This window comes from Anomaloglossus baeobatrachus, chromosome 9 (assembly GCF_048569485.1).
Source record: "Anomaloglossus baeobatrachus isolate aAnoBae1 chromosome 9, aAnoBae1.hap1, whole genome shotgun sequence".
Lineage (NCBI taxonomy): Eukaryota > Metazoa > Chordata > Amphibia > Anura > Aromobatidae > Anomaloglossus > Anomaloglossus baeobatrachus.
Window position 1 is genome coordinate 16,430,633 of NC_134361.1, and position 14,343 is coordinate 16,444,975.

General features: G+C 54.6%; 2 protein-coding genes across 2 annotated transcripts in view; one reads left to right on the top strand and one right to left on the bottom strand.

Moving 5' to 3' along the window:
• TENT5D (terminal nucleotidyltransferase 5D) overlaps positions 1–3,821 on the bottom strand; it is a 52,889-nt gene extending 49,068 nt beyond the window's left edge. The window contains exon 1 of the mRNA XM_075323094.1: positions 3,608–3,821. The gene's annotated coding sequence lies outside the window, so the exon portion shown is untranslated. The remainder of the gene's footprint in view (positions 1–3,607) is intronic.
• Positions 3,822–4,044: 223 nt separating this feature from the next.
• Positions 4,045–12,927, top strand: CHMP1B (charged multivesicular body protein 1B). The gene is made up of 8 exons (XM_075323097.1): positions 4,045–4,173; positions 9,170–9,267; positions 9,429–9,575; positions 9,892–9,960; positions 10,047–10,154; positions 10,355–10,398; positions 10,821–10,893; positions 12,099–12,927. The coding sequence occupies exons 1-8, from the start codon at positions 4,158–4,160 to the stop codon at positions 12,141–12,143; spliced, it is 600 nt and encodes a 199-aa protein (XP_075179212.1). The 5' UTR covers positions 4,045–4,157; the 3' UTR covers positions 12,144–12,927.
• The last annotated feature ends 1,416 nt before the right edge of the window (positions 12,928–14,343 follow it).

The following is a 14,343-nucleotide window of genomic DNA, read 5'->3' on the forward strand; positions in this document are numbered from 1 at the left end:
CTACTATAATACTGTTCCTATGTACAAGAATATAACTACTATAATACTGCCCCCATGTACAAGAGTATACCTACTATAATACTGCCCCATGTACAAGAGTATACCTACTATAATACTGCCCCCTATGTACAAGAATATAACCACTATAATACTGCCCCCTATGTACAACAATATAACTACTATAATACTGCCCTTATATACAAGAATATAACTACTATAATACTGCCCCTATGTACAAGAATATAACTACTATAATACTGCTCCTAGGTACAAGAATATAACTACTATAATACTGCCCCTATGTATAAGAATATAACTACTATAATACTGCCCCTAGGTACAAGAATATAACTACTATAATACTGCTCCTAGGTACAAGAATATAACTACTATAATACTGCCCCTATGTACAAGAATATAACTACTATAATACTGCCCCTATGTACAAGAATATAACTACTATAATACTGCCCCTATGTACAAGAATATAACTACTATAATACTGCCCCTATGTATAAGAATATAACTACTATAATACTGCCCTTATATACAAGAATATAACTACTATAATACTGCTCCTATGTACAAGACTATAACTACTATAATACTGCTCCTATATACAAGAATATAACTACTATAATACTGCTCCTATGTAGAAGAATATAACTACTATAATACTGCCTCTATGTACAAGAATATAACTACTATAATACTGCCCCTATGTACAAGACTATAACTACTATAATACTGCCCCTATGTACAAGAATATAACTACTATAATACTGCCTCTATGTGCAAGAATATAACTGCTATAATACTGCCCCTATGTACAAGAATATAACTACTATAATACTGCCCCTATGTACAAGAATATAACTACTATAATACTGCTCCTATGTAGAAGAATATAACTACTATAATACTGCTCCTATGTACAAGACTATAACTACTATAATACTGCCCCCTATGTACAAGAATATAACTACTATAATACTGCTCCTATGTAGAAGAATATAACTACTATAATACTGCCCCTATGTACAAGAATATAACTACTATAATACTGCCCCTATGTACAAGAATATAACTACTATAATACTGCCCCTATGTACAAGAATATAACTACTATAATACTGCCCCTATGTACAAGAATATAACTACTATAATACTGCTCCTATGTACAAGAATATAACTACTATAATACTGCCCCTATGTAGAAGAATATAACTACTATAATACTGCCCCTATGTACAAGAATATAACTACTATAATACTGCCCCTATGTACAAGAATATAACTACTATAATACTGCCCCTATGTACAAGAATATAACTACTATAATACTGCCCCTATGTACAAGAATATAACTACTATAATACTGCTCCTATGTACAAGAATATAACTACTATAATACTGCCCCTATGTACAAGAATATAACTACTATAATACTGCTCCCTATGTACAAGAATATAACTACTATAATACTGCTCCTATGTACAAGAATATAACTACTATAATACTGCTCCTATGTACAAGAATATAACTACTATAATACTGCTCCTATGTACAAGAATATAACTACTATAATACTGCTCCTATGTACAAGAATATAACTACTATAATACTGCGCTGTGGTTGTTTTGTGCTTTCTCCTCTGTACTGTCTGTGTATAGTAGACGTGGATGTGTGTGTTGTGGCGCCCTCCGGTGGCCGTCATTATTTTGCAGCAGTCGTTTCTTCCTCTCGTCAGTGTTCTGTGAGTGGAGACGGTGGATGTGACTGAGCGGTGACGCCGGCGCCTCGTTACCGCGAGCTCCAGTCATTCAGGACTCGGTCACCATCACGACCGGTGTGACGCGGAGAATGTTCTGCAGGATGTGTAATAAATGAGCTGGAATATCAATCACTAATGCAACCCAGAGCAGCTGTGCTGTATAATGGCTGATACCTGAGAGCAATAGAATGTAATCACACATCCAATAAAGAGCTTCAGAAACTACTCCATTCTTATGAAGCTGCGGTTGTCATAAGCCAGGACCGTGGGCGTGATGCTGCTGACCGGGACCGCGGGCGTGACGCTGCTGACCGGGACCGAGGGCGTAATGCTGCTGACCGGGACCGCGGGCGTAATGCTGCTGACCGGGACCGCGGGCGTAATGCTGCTGACCGGGACTGAGGGCGTAATGCTGCTGACCGGGACCGAGGGCGTAATGCTGCTGACTGGGACCGCGGGCGTGGCGCTGCTGACCGGGACCGAGGGCGTAATGCTGCTGACTGGGACCGCGGGCGTGGCGCTGCTGACCGGGACCGCGGGCGTGACGCTGCTGACCGGGACCGCGGGCGTGACGCTGCTGACCGGGACCGCGGGCGTAATGCTGCTGACGGGACCGAGGGCGTAATGCTGCTGACCGGGACCGCGGGCGTGGCGCTGCTGACCGGGACCGCGGGCGTGACGCTGCTGACTGGGACCGCGGGCGCGACGCTGCTGACCGGGACCGCGGCTGTGACGCTGCTGGCCGGGACCGCGGGCGTGACGCTGCTGGCCGGGACCGCGGGCGTGACGCTGCTGGCTGGGACCGCGGGCGTGACGCTGCTGACCGAGACCGCGGGGGTGACGCTGCTGACCGAGACCGCGGGGGTGACGCTGCTGGCCGGGACCGCGGGGGTGACGCTGCTGGCCGGGACCGCTTGCGTGACGCTGCTGAGGGGGACCGCAGTACTTTGTAGGACCACCTTTCTGTCTTGCATTAGTATTCAGCCCCTGTGTCAGTACTTTGTAGGACCACCTTTCTCTGTCTTGCGTTAGTATTCAGCCCCGGTGTCAGTACTTTGTAGGACCACCTTTCTCTGTCTTGCGTTAGTATTCAGCCCCTGTGTCAGTACTTTTTAGGCCACCTGGCTCTGTCTTGCGTTAGTATTCAGACCCTCTGTCAGTACTTTTTAGGCCACCTGGCTCTGTCTTGCGTTAGTATTCAGACCCTCTGTCAGTACTTTTTAGGCCACCTGGCTCTGTCTTGCATTAGTATTCAGCCCCCAAGTCAGTACTTTGTAGGACCACCTTTCTGTCTTGCATTAGTATTCAGCCCCTGTGTCAGTACTTTGTAGGACCACCTTTCTCTGTCTTGCGTTAGTATTCAGCCCCTGTGTCAGTACTTTGTAGGACCACCTTTCTGTCTTGCATTAGTATTCAGCCCCTGTGTCAGTACTTTGTAGGACCACCTGTCTCTGTCTTGTGTTAGTATTCAGCCCCGGTGTCAGTACTTTGTAGGACCACCTTTCTCTGTCTTGCGTTAGTATTCAGCCCCTGTGTCAGTACTTTGTAGGACCACCTTTCTCTGTCTTGCATTAGTATTCAGCCCCTGTATCAATACTTTGTAGGACCACCTGTCTCTGTCTTGTGTTAGTATTCAGCCCCGGTGTCAGTACTTTGTAGGACCACCTGTCTCGGTCTTGTGTTAGTATTCAGCCCCGGTGTCAGTACTTTGTAGGGCCACCTTTCTCTGTCTTGTGTTAGTATTCAGCCCCGGTGTCAGTACTTTGTAGGGCCACCTTTCTCTGTCTTGCATTAGTATTCAGCCCCCCCTGAGTCAGTACTTTGTAGGATCACCTGTCTCAGTCTTGCATTAGTATTCAGCCCCGGTGTCAGTACTTTCAGGACCACCTTCCTCCGTCTTTCGGGGTGTCTCCAGCTTCGCACATCTCTGCTCTGATCTGACCCCTCCATTGTGTCTGCAGGATGTTGGGGGTCGTCCTGCTGCCGGTCTCGGGTCCTCTGCGGCGTCTATGAGGATTTCTTCCTGTATTCAGCTCCTCCCGGGTCCATTCACTGACAGCAAACAGCGCGGGGGGCGGAGACATGCAAATCTCTGATGTATAAAGCCCTATAGGCCGCGCCTTTTCTGTTGAGTGACAGGCAGAGTCTCCGCCCCCTCGGCAGCCTGACTTCATGGTCACAAGACTCTGACGTTGTGTAACCGGCTGATTAGCGTTATTACCACGCCCCCTATTTTTGACCCCCACCCACGATACTAAGAGCGCAGTCCTATTGGCTGAGAGGCGAGTGACGTCATGTAACAACAGGAAGTGGAGAGCTGCAATCACCGGAAGAACCCGGAAGAGTTCAGAGCCCGAGAGACCGGAGCGGGAGACGGAGCAACATGTCCAACATGGAGAGTATCCTTCCCGGGGCCGGGTGAGCGCGGAGCGAGGCTTGTGCTGGTGGAGCCGGGCGCGGACCTCCCTGAATCTGCCGCTATAATGGCCCCTGCTCGCCTCCTTGGTCTACCCCTCTGCACCTGCCCTTGTAACTGCTCCCTCATCTCTGGGACTGTCCCCCTCATAGAGACCCCCCATCCCCGGGATCATCCCTCTCATCGCCCCATGAGACCGCCCCCTCCTCCAGAGACTGTCCCCCCGTCACTGACCTCACCCACAGAGACTGCCCCCCCCCCCGTCACTGACCTCACCCCCAGAGACTGTCCCCCCCCGTCACTGACCTCACCCCCAGAGACTGTCCCCCCCGTCACTGACCTCACCCCCCCCAGAGAACTGTCCCCCCCCCGTCACTGACCTCACCCCCCCAGGGACTGTTCCCCCCCCCCCCCCCCGTCACTGACCTCACCCCCCCAGAGACTGTCCCCCCCGTCACTGACCTTACCCCTCAGAGACTGTCCCCCCCCCCCGTCACTTGACCTCACCCCCCAGAGACTGTCCCCCCCGTCACTGACCTCACCCCAGAGACTGTCCCACCCCCCAGAGACTGTCCCACCCCCCCAGAGACTGTCCCACCCCCCCAGAGACTGTCCCACCCCCCCAGAGACTGTCCACCCCCCCCAGAGACTGTCCCACCCCCCCAGAGACTGTCCCACCCCCCCAGAGACTGTCCCACCCCCCCAGAGACTGTCCCCACCCCCCCAGAGACTGTCCCACCCCCCCCAGAGACTGTCCCACCCCCCCCAGAGACTGTCCCACCCCCCCCAGAGACTGTCCCACCCCCCCAGAGACTGTCCCACCCCCCCAGAGACTGTCCCACCCCCCCAGAGACTGTCCCACCCCCCCAGAGACTGTCCCACCCCCCCAGAGACTGTCCCACCCCCCCAGAGACTGTCCCACCCCCCCCAGAGACTGTCCCACCCCCCCCAGAGACTGTCCCACCCCCCCCAGAGACTGTCCCCACCCCCCCAGAGACTGTCCCACCCCCCCAGAGACTGTCCCACCCCCCCAGAGACTGTCCCACCCCCCCCAGAGACTGTCCCACCCCCCCAGAGACTGTCCCACCCCCCCAGAGACTGTCCCACCCCCCCAGAGACTGTCCCACCCCCCCAGAGACTGTCCCACCCCCCCAGAGACTGTCCCACCCCCCCCAGAGACTGTCCCACCCCCCCAGAGACTGTCCCACCCCCCCCAGAGACTGTCCCACCCCCCCCAGAGACTGTCCCACCCCCCCCAGAGACTGTCCCACCCCCCCCAGAGACTGTCCCACCCCCCCCAGAGACTGTCCCACCCCCCCAGAGACTGTCCCACCCCCCCAGAGACTGTCCCACCCCCCCCAGAGACTGTCCCACCCCCCCAGAGACTGTCCCACCCCCCCAGAGACTGTCCCACCCCCCCCAGAGACTGTCCCACCCCCCCAGAGACTGTCCCACCCCCCCAGAGACTGTCCCACCCCCCCAGAGACTGTCCCACCCCCCCCAGAGACTGTCCCACCCCCCCAGAGACTGTCCCACCCCCCCAGAGACTGTCCCACCCCCCCAGAGACTGTCCCACCCCCCCCAGAGACTGTCCCACCCCCCCAGAGACTGTCCCACCCCCCCCAGAGACTGTCCCACCCCCCCCAGAGACTGTCCCACCCCCCCAGAGACTGTCCCACCCCCCCAGAGACTGTCCCACCCCCCCAGAGACTGTCCCACCCCCCCAGAGACTGTCCCACCCCCCCCAGAGACTGTCCCACCCCCCCAGAGACTGTCCCACCCCCCCAGAGACTGTCCCACCCCCCCCAGAGACTGTCCCACCCCCCCAGAGACTGTCCCACCCCCCCAGAGACTGTCCCACCCCCCCAGAGACTGTCCCACCCCCCAGAGACTGTCCCACCCCCCCAGAGACTGTCCCACCCCCCCAGAGACTGTCCCACCCCCCCCAGAGACTGTCCCACCCCCCCAGAGACTGTCCCACCCCCCCAGAGACTGTCCACCCCCCCAGAGACTGTCCCACCCCCCCAGAGACTGTCCCACCCCCCCAGAGACTGTCCCACCCCCCCAGAGACTGTCCCACCCCCCCAGAGACTGTCCCACCCCCCCAGAGACTGTCCCACCCCCCCCAGAGACTGTCCCACCCCCCCCAGAGACTGTCCCACCCCCCCCCAGAGACTGTCCTCACCCCCCCCAGAGACTGTCCCCCCCGTCACTGACCTCACCCCCCCCAGAGACTGTCCCCCCCCCGTCACTGACCTTACCCCCAGAGACTGTCCCCCCCCGTCACTGACCTTACCCCCCCAAAGACTGTCCCCCCCCCGTCACTGAGTTCACCCCCCCCCAGAGACTGTCCCCCCCCCCCCCCCCCCGTCACTGACCTCACCCCCCCCAGAGACTGTCCCCCCCCCCCCCCGTCACTGACCTCACCCCCCCCAGAGACTGTCCCCCCCCCCCCCCCGTCACTGACCTCACCCCCCCCAGAGACTGTCCCCCCCCCGTCACTGACCTCACCCCCCCCAGAGACTGTCCCCCCCCACCCCCGTCACTGACCTCACCCCCCCCAGAGACTGTCCCCCCCCACCCCCGTCACTGACCTCACCCCCCCAGAGACTGTCCCCCCCCCCCCGTCACTGACCTCACCCCCCCAGAGACTGTCCCCCCCGTCACTGACCTCACCCCCCGAGGCTGTCCCCCCCCCCCCCCCGTCACTGACCTCCCCCCCCCCCCCCCCGAGGCTGCCCCCCCCCCCGTCACTGACCTCACCCCCCCCCCGAGGCTGTCCCCCCCGTCACTGACCTCACCCCCCCAGGGACTGTTCCCCCCCCCCCCCCCCGTCACTGACCTCACCCCCCCAGAGACTGTCCCCCCCCCCCCCCGTCACTGACCTCACCCCCCCCAGAGACTGTCCCCCCCCCCCCCCCGTCACTGACCTCACCCCCCCCAGAGACTGTCCCCCCCCACCCCCGTCACTGACCTCACCCCCCCAGAGACTGTTCCCCCCCCCCCCCCCCGTCACTGACCTCACCCCCCCGGAGACTATCCCCCCCCCCGTCACTGACCTCACCCCCCCCAGAGACTGTCCCCCCCGTCACTGACCTCACCCCCCCCGAGGCTGTCCCCCCCCCCCCCCCCGAGGCTGCCCCCCCCCCCCCCCGTCACTGACCTCACCCCCCCCGAGGCTGTCCCCCCCGTCACTGACCTCACCCCCCAGGGGACTGTTCCCCCCCCCCCCGTCACTGACCTCAACCCCCCAGAGACTGTCCCCCCGTCACTGACCTTATCCCCAGAGACTGTCCCCCCCCCCCGTCACTGACCTCACCCCCCAGAGACTGTCCCCCCCCCCGTCACTGACCTCACCCCCAGAGACTGTCCCCCCCGTCACTGACCTTACCCCCTGAGACTGTCCCCCCCCCGTCACTGACCTTACCCCCAGAGACTGTCCCCCCCCGTCACTGACCTTACCCCCAGAGACTGTCCCCCCCGTCACTGACCTTACCCCCAGAGACTGTCCCCCCCCGTCACTGACCTTACCCCCAGAGACTGTCCCCCCCGTCACTGACCTTACCCCCAGAGACTGTCCCCCCCCGTCACTGACCTTACCCCCAGAGACTGTCCCCCCCCGTCACTGACCTTACCCCCCAGAGACTGTCTCCCCCGTCACTGACCTTACCCCCAGAGACTGTCCCCCCATCATTGACCTCACCCCCCCCCAGTGTCCCCTCCGTCCTTGTATCTTCTCTCCCATATGCCCCCCCCTGTCACTTTCCACCCACTCACTGCCCACCACCACCCCAGGACTGTCCCGCCCCCCCTGTGCATTCCTCCATCCTTGCGTCTGACCCCGCTTTACTCCAGGACCATCACACCTCACTGCTACCCCCCCCCCCTTCAGTCCCTGGGTCCTTCTCACTCACTGCCAGATGCAAGGATTGAGGGGCATGCACCTGTCCCCCCCTTCGTCCCCCCCCTCCTTCCTTGCATCCACCTCTGGTGACGGTCGGTGTTTCTGCCCCTCGTTGGTGATGTATCCGGTCCCCGGATCGCGCCGTTCTTTCTCCGTCTGGTGAAGTCAATTCTCCCATCATCCAAATCCCTCCCTGCCCCCGTTCTCCAGCGGGGGCCCCCCCCTGCCCCCCGCTCTCCAGTGGGGCCCCCCCCCCTGCCCCCGCTCTCCAGTGGGCCCCCCCAGCGCACAGCGTTATCAGGGTCCCTGTCGGAGGAGGCAGATCAGAAGACATCCTGGTAATATTGTAGAACTTTTTTTTACTCTTTTGGCAGATTTTTAAAGGGACAGTCCATGAGTAGCTAAAAGTATCACGTGACACTGTATCCCCCCTTCCTTTTATCCTCCTGGGATTCGCTGTGTCCCCCCTATAAATGTTGTTTTCTCTATTTTGTGGGGTGCGGTCCGTGCATAGCAATTAGAGCAGGACCCAGATGAGTTACACCTTGACGTGGTTTCTGGGCACAGGTAAATTCGCCGCCTTTATTCGCTAAGTACCTTATTTTTTCTTTTTCGTGCTTTCTTGGCAGTGATGCGGATTCACATTCACAGCTACATTTTTGTTTTTTCTTTTCTTTTTTTCCATTACTTGAGTGCAACTTTTTTTTGTTTTTTTTGTCATTATGTGACGTCAGGGCGGATCATCTGACTGTATCTGGGGGTGGGGGTGGGGCAGGAGGCGGCGGCGGAGCAGGATGCACCGGTTAGTCTACCTCCGCTCTATGAATAGTGAGTGGTGACCTCATGAGTAACCCTTACACTGCCAAACAGCTTATATTTACACCTCCAGAAATGTGGTGTCGGGGGGCCGCGTCTGTGGGGGTCACATCACTGGTTGTGTCCCATGTATCGTGGAGACCCCCGCAGTGACCACGACCTCAGACTGGGTTATTAGTGATTGTGTCTGGCGGGGTGGGCGTGGCCTCGGGCTGTGATGTCATCTCTGGGGGATTTCCCTCCTTAACCCTTCGATCAGAACATCTGTTTAACCTGAAGTTCGCAGCTAAAGAACTGAACCGGAACGCCAAGAAATGCGAAAAGGAGGAGAAGACTGAGAAGGCCAAAATCAAGAAGGTGAGAGGCGCCAGGGATGGAGGAGCGGGGTCTGACCCGGGGGACGAGGCTGGCACCGGGTGCCGCAGATGCCACTGACCAGTCCATTCAGCGGTGTCTGCTGCTGCCGGCGGGGCAGTCTGTACTCCGCAGGTGACTGGTTACACCTCTCTCTCCTCCAGGCCATACAGAAGGGGAATACAGAAATCGCGAGGATACACGCAGAGAACGCCATCCGCCAGAAGAATCAAGGCATCAACTTCCTGCGGATGAGCGCCCGGGTGGACGCGGTGGCAGCGCGGGTGCAGACGGCCGTCACGATGAACAAGGTCGGTTGCTTCTATGAAAGGGTTGATTTTTCCCCTTCTTGGATTCAGACTCATGATCCGGTGAGGACGTGACTGGTCCGAGCAGAAATCAGCATTCGCCGCGGCCGAACCTGCAGATTTGCGTTGTTTTTTTTTTCCTCCAGTCACATCCGGAGCTGCATCCGTAGCTCTGCTGTTATTTTCTACACTCCGGGATGCGGCCTCTCTGGATGTAAATGGAGAAAACGATAAAATACATTTTCTCGTCTTGATTTTTCAGGTTGCGCCCTGCCCCCACTTTGCACCGTTTAATTTTATTTTTTTCTGTTTATTTCAGGTGACGAAGTCGATGGCGGGAGTGGTGAAATCCATGGACGCCACGCTGAAGAGCATGAACCTGGAGAAGGTGGGTGGCCGGGGCTGCAGTCACCGTGTGCGGAGCGTTCGCCGTCCGCGCTACTTACTGACCGCCGCCCTCTCTGTCCTCCGCAGATCTCCGCTCTCATGGATAAGTTCGAGCACCAGTTTGAGACACTCGATGTTCAGACGCAGCAGATGGAAGACTCGATGAGCAACACGACGACACTGACCACGCCGCAGGTACACCATGGCGGCCACGTGATGTCACGTGACTTTTTAATTAAAGGGATGGGGGTGGTTTGTTTGTACGCTGAGCCGCTAGGGTCATGTGTCTGTAGCACCACTAGCGCCCCCTGTTTCTGGAGGGTGCCCATTTCATAGCACTTGGCACGTCATACATTATTGCGTCTGGCTGTGAATTCTGATGTTTTCTTTTACAGAACCAGGTGGACAATCTGCTGCAGGAGATGGCGGACGAGGCCGGGTGAGTGATAAATCCGAGCGGGCGTCCTGTAATATTACAGTATAATAGTGCAACGCCGCACCCAGACCACAGGCCGAGGAGCAGCCGTGATAGAAGACCTCACCCTGCGGGGCAGGTGCATGCACTATTACTCCCTGTTATCAGCCATCCAGCTGGAGAGGGACTGACTGGAGGACTGGAGTGGTCTTCAATAGGATGAGTGGTGGAAAGTATAGTGCGGACACCCTTCTGTATGTCCCTGATATCAGCCCCTCTTATAACGCTCCAGCACTGATATAACCCCAGACATTACACATGTGACTGATATCAGCCCCTCTTGTATCTCTCCGGTAGTGACTGATATCTGCACACTCTTCCTCGCCTTGCGGAGTCCGGACTTTCTCTTGTTGCTCAGTGTTTGCTCCTTTTTTTTTCTTTTCCAGCCTTGATCTGAACATGGAGCTTCCTCAAGGACAGACCGGATCAGTAGGAACCAGCGTCGCTTCTACAGAACAGGTAAAGCCCATCCAAGCCTCTGCGGGGGGTGAGCAGAGACCCCTGTGCACAACAATGAATCCTCATAATGTGCACGCCCCCGGATCTCTTGCCCCCTGTGCAGCTGCACTGATTGCATCAATTGTATCTCCACCCCCTGTGTGTTATCCTGATTTATACTCCAGAGCTGCACTCACTATTCTGCTGCGTCAGTCACTGGGTGGTCGTGGGAGGAGTGGTTCATTTTCTGTACAGATAAGGCTAGTTTCACACTTGCGCTATTTTGATGCAAACAGAATCCGTCACTAATGTAGTACAGTTCATTTATTTACAGTGGAAGCGCGTTACTATGGCGCGTGTGTGTGTCATGCAGTACCCGCTTGTGTCCAGATGATGTCGCGCTTCCACTGTAAATAAATGAACTGTACTACATTAGTGACGGAACCCAATTCCATCAAAATAGCGCAAGTGTGAGTGAGCCCTAACTGCAGGCCACTAGAACAAGCTCTGTGCAGATGTTGTACATACAGGAAATGCTGGGAGATTTCAGCTGTGAAGCTCCATCTTGGTGAATACAGCTAATCGATTCTTATTGAAGGTGTTGCTTCCCTTCTTCCTATGATGGGTTGTAACTAATGACAGAGGGTTATACCAGGGTCTGAAGAGCAGCATCAATTTCTCAGTCCCTTCAACTTCATATCTCTGAATCAGGAGCCCAGCTGCTGCAGAACCTCCAGTCCTCATACAGGATCATTACAGGATAAGTAATGTATGTACACAGTGACTGTGCCAGCAAAATAGTGAGTGCAGCTCTGGAGTATAATACAGAAGGTAACTCAGGATCAGTAATGTATGTAGACAGTGACTGCACCAGCAGAATAGTGAGTGCAGCTCTGGAGTATAATACAGGAGGTAACTCAGGATCAGTAATGTATGTACACAGTGACTGCACCAGCAAAATAGTGAGTGCAGCTCTGGAGTATAATACAGAAGGTAACTCAGGATCAGTAATGTAATGTATGTACACAGTGACTGCACCAGCAAAATAGTGAGTGCAGCTCTGGAGTATAATACAGAAGGTAACTCAGGATCAGTAATGTAATGTATGTACACAGTGACTGCACCAGCAGAATAATGAGTGCAGCTCTGGAGTATAATACAGGATAATGGTAGTAGTTTGTATGAGGTGGGTTCTGCTGATCTTGTCCTTTCTGTGTCTTTTGCAGGATGAGTTGTCGCAGAGACTCGCCCGTCTACGTGATCAGGTGTAGGTGTTGCCGTCTCCTTACCCGCGGTTGGTTTCCCCTGTATATATGTGGTACATACCTGGATACGTTTTTTTGCATCATTGATCCACATACAGACATTTCTTCACTGGTCGCCTTCTCCTGGATCCCTCTGCCTCAGTGACAGGACTGTTCCACTGGGGGGCAGCATCAGTCACCTAAACCCCAGTCCCCATCATACACTGATTATATTTTAATTTTCAATCCATTAAAACCTGTACGCACCCCTCCCCCTGAACACTACGATACATAGGAGGCCGCGTTGCGATGCCGGTGTGATCGGCCATCTGTGGTGCTGCCGGTGGCTCAGACCCCGTGAATGAACGCTTCTTCCAGTTTCTCGGCTAAGCTCCATTTATCCTTTTACCATTTTCTGATCTTGATTCATTCTTTTCTTCCTGGTGAGTGTCTTTGATCGGCTCGTGATCCGGAGGGGTGATAGATTCTCTGCTGTGCTCTGCCCGGCTCTGCCCTGTGACTCGGAGGGGTGATAGAGTCTCTGCTGTGCTCTGCCCGGCTCTGCGCTGTGAACACGCAGAGCCGATAATGATGATTCGCTCCCTCTGATACGTCGGTCTCCTTCACCTCCTCTTCCCTGGGTGGTCTTACATACGGATCCTGGGTGGTCTTACATACGGATCCTGGGTGGTCTTACATACGGATCCTGGGTGGTCTTACATACGGATTCAGTATTTATTTGCGTCTGTGTCTGGATCTTTCCTCTCGTTCTCTGCTGCGCAGCTTTTAATAAACCGTTTTCATTATGCGTGCAGAGGCGTCTTTATTTTCGCCAGATCTCGCGGTCACAGTCTCTACTCCCGCCAGGTCATGGGGATAAAGCTAAACAAGGAGCCGAGATCCAGTGAGAACTGCAGCAACGACGTGTAGGACCTGCACCAATATCACACGATGTCATGATGGCGCTCAATGCCAGTCTGCTGCAGCAAAAGCGCACACCGTATTGATTGTGGTTTTTTAATTTATTTATTTATTTATAGATAAGATGTTTGGTTTTTCCGCTCTTCATCCCAATTCTGAACATGTGGGAAAAGTCTATAAATCTCTAGGATACATTCTTCCTTCTCTCGATTTCACAGAGACGTTACTGTAGCTGGAAGGAATAGATAGACATCTTGGTTACAGACAATGGCTCTGTACATGATTTGATATTTTTCATGCTAAAAAGTAATTTTTTTTCTAGCAAATTCATTCAAGACCATCTTGTACAAAAGAGTACACCCCCACGAAAGTCTTAGGAGCAAAACTTAAGTTTATACTACAAATTTCTCATGAACACAAATTCACCCACAAGTCAGTCTAATTCTTAATTGCAGAGGGGTGACTATAAGAGGTGGTATAAAACCTCCTCCTATTTCATGATGTCAGCAATGGCACCACGTAGAAGAGAAATGTCACAAGACCTGAGAGAGAAAGTAATATCTCTACACAAGAAAGGTGAAGACTACAAGATCACAAAGCTTTACTTATCAGATACTGGAGCAAAAGTGATAGCAAACTGTGCATGTAGATGGACGTGCAGCATCACAGAGACGTCCGGGCGACCACAGAAGTCACCGCCTAAACAGGAGGGTCTGCGAAAGAGAAGGAAGGGGGGATCCACATGTAAAGACAGTGAAAGCTGAAGTGGGGTGAGTGTTTCCCGTGACACAATCCGGTGCACACTGCAGAGGAACGGCGTGTATGGGGGGGTCCACGGGGGAAGCTGCTCCTGAAGCCCAGGAAAAAAAGCCCCCAACAATGTGCCGGAGCCCGGACTGCGAAATATAAAGATACTGGGACTCTGAACTGGAGGGAAGAGACCAAGAGAAAGGATTCAAATCTGTATGGAGTCACAGAGGTGAGGAGGACGAGGAATACTGCCTGCGGCGAGACCTGATGATGCCGGTGTGCTTATGTGGGGCGCATCAGCTGCTGGTGTCCGGGCTAAATGTCATTGATGGGATCATGACTTCACAGATGTGCTGCTCTATAGTGACAGAAGATGCCGCCATCACTGCGGTGTCGGGGGGGCACAAGAACCGCTGAAGTTGGGGTGGGGAGTTCATGAAGTGTCGGGGGGCACATGAGCTGCCGGTGTCGGGGGTTAATTGTCAGTGATTGGATCATGAAGTCACAGATGTGCTGCTCTATAGTGACAGAGAAGGTACCGCCATCACTCTGGTAG

Coding starts and splice junctions, on each gene's coding strand:
- CHMP1B (XM_075323097.1), top strand. Junction 9,268..9,428: donor AGAAGGCCAAAATCAAGAAG/GTGAGAGGCGCC, acceptor TCTCTCCTCCAG/GCCATACAGAAGGGGAATAC. Junction 9,576..9,891: donor CGGCCGTCACGATGAACAAG/GTCGGTTGCTTC, acceptor TGTTTATTTCAG/GTGACGAAGTCGATGGCGGG.